At 37.1% G+C, this 7649-nt stretch overlaps 2 protein-coding genes across 2 annotated transcripts in view; one reads left to right on the forward strand and one right to left on the reverse strand.

The window, feature by feature from the left end:
• The window catches only part of LOC107714932 (inactive dipeptidyl peptidase 10-like), a 61466-nt gene extending 59888 nt beyond the window's left edge, over nucleotides 1-1578 (reverse strand). Inside the window, exon 1 of the mRNA XM_016520931.1 lies at nucleotides 1450-1578. Within this exon, the coding sequence (XP_016376417.1) occupies nucleotides 1450-1488 (39 nt within the window). The 5' untranslated portion in view covers nucleotides 1489-1578. The remainder of the gene's footprint in view (nucleotides 1-1449) is intronic.
• Nucleotides 1579-2507: 929 nt separating this feature from the next.
• LOC107714933 (rac GTPase-activating protein 1-like) overlaps nucleotides 2508-7649 on the forward strand; it is an 8515-nt gene continuing 3373 nt past the window's right edge. The window contains exons 1-12 of the mRNA XM_016520932.1: nucleotides 2508-2654; nucleotides 3245-3335; nucleotides 3421-3623; nucleotides 3704-3846; nucleotides 4551-4620; nucleotides 4812-4865; nucleotides 4950-5027; nucleotides 5318-5435; nucleotides 5631-5710; nucleotides 6239-6403; nucleotides 6503-6598; nucleotides 6677-6875. Coding sequence (XP_016376418.1) covers nucleotides 3251-3335; nucleotides 3421-3623; nucleotides 3704-3846; nucleotides 4551-4620; nucleotides 4812-4865; nucleotides 4950-5027; nucleotides 5318-5435; nucleotides 5631-5710; nucleotides 6239-6403; nucleotides 6503-6598; nucleotides 6677-6875 — 1291 coding nt within the window. The 5' untranslated portion in view covers nucleotides 2508-2654; nucleotides 3245-3250. The remainder of the gene's footprint in view (nucleotides 2655-3244; nucleotides 3336-3420; nucleotides 3624-3703; nucleotides 3847-4550; nucleotides 4621-4811; nucleotides 4866-4949; nucleotides 5028-5317; nucleotides 5436-5630; nucleotides 5711-6238; nucleotides 6404-6502; nucleotides 6599-6676; nucleotides 6876-7649) is intronic.

A 7649-nucleotide genomic window follows, 5' to 3' on the forward strand; every position in this document is an offset into this window, starting at 1 on the left:
GTTTGAGTTACTAATATTCAACATTTAACCTGGTAAAAAATATTTATTTATTGTTATCCGTGTTATATTTCATCTGCAACAGCAATGTGAACTTTTATAAACATCCATTTGGTCGTTAACTTTTAAATGCATCATTATGCATAAAATATGAGCAGAGTTCTCAGCATGAATGACCCGCGACGGCAGATCAATGAGCTACTTCTTTTCTCTCCAGTACGGTAGGAAGTTAAATGAAATGAAATGTGGAGGATGTTAACTGTGACAAGATGATTGACAGGCCAGTTTACAGTGACAGGGTGCCTATAACAGGTGCGACAGAGAGGTCCTTTAAAGACGCAGTATATCCCAAAGCTTGCCTGCTCTTCTACTACACACTCAAAAATGTGTACTTTTTCTTCACCAAAAGAGTACATACTTTAAGGGCGTAGTATAAGTAGGCACATTGAGACAGCACTTGATTTGGCAGACTACGTTTTTTTTTTTTTATAAATATGTAAAATATTTTTTTAAAGAAAATATTACAAATAAAAAATATATACATTTTTTTTTTTTAATATAAAAAAAAATTAATAGGCCTATTTTGCCAACTACCATTCATTCTTTCTTTTGTTTTTTTAGCTTTTTAATAAGACGGTGTGTGTATAACAAACTCTGAACAGTTACAACATTTAGACTTTTTGATTGTCTTAAAACCAACAAATAATGTTAAAATGACTTTTAAACATTTTAGTACTATTGGTATTCGAGTAATTTTGTATAAACTATTTTGAATAATATAAAGACCCGGACAGTGTTCGTCACATCATTGACTCTTATGCAGATTTTTGTGTCGGATGGATACAGAGTCTCATTAGGGTGTCTCACAGATGATCGCGTCTTTGAGATAAACGTCCAGAGCTCTTGCCATCTTCACAGGGAATTCACATCACTTCAAGGCAGCTGTCAGGTTCAGTTGCGCGACTGAACAACACAAATATCGAACTCAAATATCAAAACCTTTAAGAAGAAGTTGAAAACGACAGCCTGGTATTAAGCTCTTCGGAAAATCCCTACTTCAGTTAATCAGTGAGTCACTGGAAAGCACTGCAGTAGTAACTGGTGTAACGGAGCGAAGCAGATGGAGGGATACGGACAGCTCCTTCGAAAGTATGAATGAAAACCGAGGCGAATCAATGCGAACAACACCTGTGCTGAAAAAGCACGTGTTTAAATGTACTCTGACGGGGACATGAGTTGAAACAGGCTTAGATACAGTTCAGAAACATTATATGAAAGGAGAATAGTGGTCGCGTGCACGGATTTGTATTCTCTCGCACATGCACGCGCTCCTTTGCTGCGGCTCTTGTTCACACAGATTTGTAAAATACAGCATCAAAACCGTTTGATCGTCAGTCTGCATTTAGTCTTTGCTCATGCAAAACATAAAACATGCTGTTCAGCTTCGTTTACCAGCTCCGTTGTCATGTTCTGCTGTGTGGAGGCAATCATGTTTGCAGGATTCAGCACAGATCCAGCTTCTAATGCAGTTCACTGCTCTTCCAGCACTTCAGAGCCTTGTTTGAGTTCGTGCTGCAAGTTGCTCTAGACACCCCACTGGCGGATCCCTTTAATAGGATGGTGTTGGCCATCTCTCTCTCTCTCTCTCTCTCTCTCTCTCTCTCTCTCCTCCACAGTTACAGTGTCAGTGCCTATTGACCAACTAGGATATTAATCAAGACAACACGCTGCTTGTGGCTTCTGCCCCTTTTTCTAATTTGTCTGAGGCATCAGTCAGTGAGCTTAGATAGATAGATAGATTATAGATAGATAGATAGATAGATGGAACATAAGCATAAATAATCACTTATGCATCTACAGAAAGGAAATATTATTTAATTTATTTATCTAATTAATTTATGTTTGGCCCACTTAAATTACCAGCATTAAAAACAGCCATAGGACAAGGTTTCTGAATCTTAGATGCCACAGATGTATATAAAGACCCACTTTATACTGTGAAATTTACTATATGGGTACAATTTTATTTGGAAAATATTTATTTTCATTTACATTACATTATTACATTTCTTTTTTCTAAAACACTTTGTACTATTATATGCATTGTTTGTTTATTTATAAAAAAATATTTAAATGACTTATTTTAATATTTTTTATTTTAGTCAAATGCATTTATTTAGTTAAATCTTATTTTTTTATTATATATTCATTATCTATAATTATTTCTATTATTACAATGCTGTTTCTCTGAATTTTTTTCATGGACCTCTCCCATATTTTCGCTAGGTTTAAGTGAAGATTAATTTTACTTTTTTTTTTAATTTTTTTAAAGAAACTACATTATGCCCAGTTTCACATTTTATACACTATTTAGTACGCAATTATATACATATTTTGAAATTGTTAAGTGTACAACAAGCAGTACAGCAGACGCACCGCCTGTACGTACTGCGTCGACGCGCATACGTCAACACGCCCGGCCGCCGTTGATTGGCTGGCGGGTAAATTTGAAACGCAACTCCTCTAGACGCTAACGTTAACAACATATCCGGGTAAACCAACCTGGTTGAACAAACCGGTGCGGTGCTGTTGTCCCTGGGGGAAATTTTTTTGAATCACATTGTTTCATACACAAGGCTGGGCGTCTACACAAATCCGTAAGTTAAAATATCTGGTGACTTGCTTTAATGAATTAGTGTTTGTTTCTAACGACGAGTCGTTTGTAAGACCCATGCTAGTGTTTTACTGTATTTCCATCGTTCAACATTTATCATATCGTGATTTAAATGCGGGAGAGGTTATGTTATCTACAATTTTAGCCTCATATTGCCAGCAAAAAACGAGTTTGATACTATATTTATTAGCATTATTGTGTTGCCTAGTACACTTTTCAAAGGATTAAAAAAAAAAGAAGTTATTAGTATTTAACATCGTCACTTTATTATGCACTTTTACTCTTAGATTTTTTTGTATTAACTTTACTACTACTATTATTATTATGTAGTATATTTTATTCGGATACATATTAATATTCATTATTTGGCCACGCCCCCAAAATGATGTATTGCTGAAAAGCCACACAGTGTCCAAACAGTGGCATGTATGGTCGCGAGATATTAACAATAATCATATGCCAACTTCAAATAAGTTGCTGGGTCTCAGAATGATATACGTTAACTAGAAGCAAAATAAATCTACCTTATATGATTTGGTATACACACTTTTAAATGTTTTTTCTGCAATACAGGAGGACATGGACACTGCTGTGATCAATCTTCACAGCATTTTTGAAAGCATGCGGGCACAAGTTGATGTTCTCAATGAAAGCATTGAGCCCCGTAAGTACTTGTTGTGGTTTGAAAATGTAAAATAAAATACATACATACACTAAATATTCACTACCATTCTTTATTTCTTTGTCAGAGTTCATTCAGATGGCTTTGAATTTTGAGAACAGCCGTCGTAAATGGCTGAGACTCGAGCAGGAGCTGAATGCTTGTAAGGAGGTGCTCACCAAGGCTGAGACAGAGCGAGGAGCTCTAGAGGTCAAGCTCAAACATGCCCGCAACCAAGTAGATGTGGAGATCCGTAGGAGACAGAAAGCTGAGGCTGACTGTGCAAAACTGGTTTGTAGGCCTCTTTTTGCATGTTGCTTGTTGTAGACCTCTGAATTTAGGCTAAAACCAGACGTTTTCTTGAACTGCAGGACCGTCAGATCCAGCTAATTCGGGAGCTGTTGGTGTCTGAAGGGTCCAGTAACAGCATCCAGTTAAATGAGGAGCAGCGCTCAGCTCTGGCCTTTCTGAACGCCCGTTCCCAGAATCCTGCAAACCTCAACACTAGCCGACGGTAAGAGAATGATCATGAAATCACATTATCAACCTATTTTACTTCTGTAATATGATGGATTTCTAAGAAAACCTGGTTATTCTTTAAAGGGGTCATATGATGCGATTTCAAGTTTTCCTTTCTCTTTGGAGTGTTACAAGCTGTTCGTGACTTTTCAGACTGATGAGCTTTGTAAAAAACAGTCTATGGTAAAAATCGACGCGTTTCAGAAAGGCGGGCATAGAGGAGAAACAATAATGTACAGTATGTGAAAAATAATGTGTTTTTTTTAACCTTAAACCACATAAACACATTTCATTACACCAAATACACAAAATAATGTTCTTTTTAGCAACATCATATGAACCCTTTAAGAAATCTTTCAGGATTTGATTGGAATCATAAAATCTTTTAGATGCCGTGGACGACCCAAATATGAACGTCCTTTTGTGAGGGGACCTCATTGTAAAATTTAACAGGCATCTATACAATTGCTTTTATAAACACCCCATATATACTGTGAAAAATTTATGCTATAATCAAATAATGCTATTTTTCTTTCTTTCTTTGGACTTTAAAGCCTTTTTAATGGACTATATCTTATTCATAATTGCGTGAATGTCATAAAAGACAAAAGAGCTGGTTTTCACGATTGAATTGTTTCTTACTACTGTAGGCTGTAACTTGTCTTATCTTCATTTTGTTTTTTTCACACACTTTACTAGACTGGCCACCATTGATGAATCAGCCTCTATCTTGTCAGACATCAGTTATGATAAAACTGATGATTCTTTGGTATGTCTTTTCCTTGAATATTAAAAACATCATTCTTATATGTAGGCTATTCCTGTCTCAAACCTGACAGGGAGAAAGTGAAACATTTAAAAAAAAAAAAAAGAATATAACATTTAAATTTTTAGACTGCTATTGATTGAGTTTTGTTGTTGCAGTAATTTATTTTTAAATTAACCTTTCTTTGAAAAAAGGACTGGGACTCTTCTGCAATCAGGGCTGTTCGTCTCAAGAAACGGCAAAAGAGAGTAAGCTTCCCAACAAAGCCGTATTTAATTAAATTACTTCCAAATTTCAATCAATATCTGATCATTTAATCTGTCTCAATGCAGCGCTCCTCCCGAAACCACACAGACGGCCCCCCTGCTGCTGCCAAGAGGTCCCGTTCCACCGGCCGTACCTCTGAGAAAGTAAGATTGGGTTACATAAGCACAAGAATGACTCTTCCGTTTAAAGGCTCCCTGCAGGGCTTTGCTTTAGTCATTACGAGTAAAATGTTTCCATCAGTCCTTACAGCCCATAGGAGTGTGAATATTGGAAGGTTTTGTCTTCTCTTGACATCGTGAGAGCCAACAAGCTATTCCCTGATTGATTTTGATGTCTGTATGCTGTTAATGTCCAGTTAATACTGCCATATTTTAGCTGAATGTGTAATCGGTTAGAAATTATTTGACAATTAATTCGAATCACGTTTTCTCAGGGTAATGAGTCTCTGGTGGCTAAGACCACCATGACGGTGCCTGCTGATGGCGGACCCATTGAAGCTGTCACCACAGTGGAGGCTGTTCCTTACTGGACCCGGAGCCGCCGAAAAACTGGTAAGCCCACTTCACTAAATGTATTGTCATTTGTGAGTGCTCAGTGCAGAGCAAGAGAATATTTGCACTTCTTTTCTGCGAGGGCTGTTTTGTATGGGATGTTTTTCCTGATCATTTCTCACACCCCAAGCCTTTGCATTTCTGTTTAACTATTCTGCAGTAGTGAGCAGTGCTTCTCTCTGCTTTGTTCTTCAGCTGCTCTGGAGTGGGACACTGCTGACACAGACTCTGTTCAGTGTATGTCAAATATTTGCAGAGATATAGCCTCGGATGCAGTTTGGCACTATGCCTAAAATTTGTAGTGGCGCTGTGCAAAAACGGTTTCGTCTATCGACACGAAATCCATAACTTTCTGTCATCTCTCAAATCAATGCAATGTTAGTTCCATTTATAATTTGATTGCATAAGTCAGGGCTTTTTAAAATTGGGTTCATGAAGGATATATAGCTGAATGAAAAGCTAATAAATATTAATTAAATGTGAAGTTTTAAAATGAATTAAAACATTTAAACACTTGCTAAAAAGATATTTGATTAATTTACAAATATTCACAAATTTAATTTATTTGCCTACATCTGACCATTAACCGACATTAGAGAACTGTTAAATGATAAAATCTCTTTAAAGTCACAAAAAGGAGGTAGTGACAGATCTTTCTTCAGTATTGTGATGTACACACCAAGTAAAGTTTTCAAAGCAATAAAACTGTATCACTCCAATTATAGTCAATGAAATTATCTACATAGGTCTGTGTTTTTAGCCCTCACAGCTCATATCTGCCTGGCTCTTGTAATTTTTCTTAGGTGATCAAGCCAGAGTCTTGTGTACCATGTGGTAAGAGGATCAAATTTGGGAAGATCTCCCTAAAGTGCAGGGACTGCCGTGTGGTGGCCCACCCCGAGTGCCGTGAGCGCTGCCCTCTGCCCTGCATTCCAACCATGACTGGGACTCCAGTGAAATTTGAGGAGGTGACAAATCTCTATCATCCAACTTGAGTATAAGCATACCTTTAAGCATAAATTATTCACTGATTGCTTCTGGTGTCTGTTTTTTTTTCTTTTCGATAGGGCATCCTAGCAAATTATGTGTCCACCTCCTCTCCCATGATTCCTTCGCTAGTGGTGCACTGCGTTAATGAGATTGAGCAGAGAGGCCTGCATGAGGTAAGTCAATAAAGATGCTGAAATCTTTAATACTAGACAAGACCAGTCCTGCATAAAACCTGCATATTGCTTTGATAGACTGGTCTGTACCGAGTGTCTGGCTCTGATCGAGTGGTCAAGGACCTGAAAGAGAAGTTCCTGCGTGGGAAGACCGTTCCCTTGCTCAGCAAGGTGGAAGATATCCATGCCATCACTGGTCTCCTCAAGGACTTCCTGAGGAACCTCAAAGAACCCCTGCTGACCTTCCGCCTCAACCGTGCCTTCATGGATGCTGCTGGTTAGTGTCTGTCTGAATGTACACCACACTTCAAAATAGGGGTGTGTGATATTGACAAAAAATTATATCTATTTTCTTGAATTTTATCGATAACTATATTTAGACGATAATTTGCTGAGTGTGTTATTGTGCTGGTATCTTAAGGACTACCGTGGACAGCTGACTCCTAAAGTTTTTGACTTTGACTACACTGATAGAAATTAATCTTTTCCAATACATTTAAATAGATTTTTACCTTTTATGGGCATTTTTACCTTTATAAAGCCATTTTTCTAAAAGTGTGCATTATCTTTTGAGTCAAATTCTTACATTTAATCAGTGAATTAGAATAATAAGAATTTGGGCTGTTACCAAGCAAATTAAGTCAGTATCAATAAAATTCATCTTTGCAATGCAGAGGAAACACAGAAGCTGCATCTGAAGTGGCATTTAGATGTATTTACACACTACTGTTTAGTGCAGGACATGAATGCATTTAACCTGCACTTGCAAATGCATAAATAATGTTTTGATATATTAAACATAAAACGTTGAATACTGTTATTTGAAATTATTTAAATAATAAAAATAATTTTGAAATGTGAAATAAAAAACCGCCAGCAGGTGGCAGCAAGCAAGTCACTGTTAATAAGTGAGTCATTGCGATTGAACCGAATCATTTAAACGGTTGATTCATTCAAGAACGAAACACCGTCATGTTGCTCAGAGACGCAAAACAGCGCTGTGGCTTTGTTTGGAATTATTTTTGTTGGCGAAATAGTGCAAAAACAGGCA

This window comes from Sinocyclocheilus rhinocerous, unplaced genomic scaffold (assembly GCF_001515625.1).
Source record: "Sinocyclocheilus rhinocerous isolate Xijiao unplaced genomic scaffold, SAMN03320098_v1.1 scaffold28, whole genome shotgun sequence".
Classification (NCBI taxonomy): Eukaryota; Metazoa; Chordata; class Actinopteri; order Cypriniformes; family Cyprinidae; genus Sinocyclocheilus; species Sinocyclocheilus rhinocerous.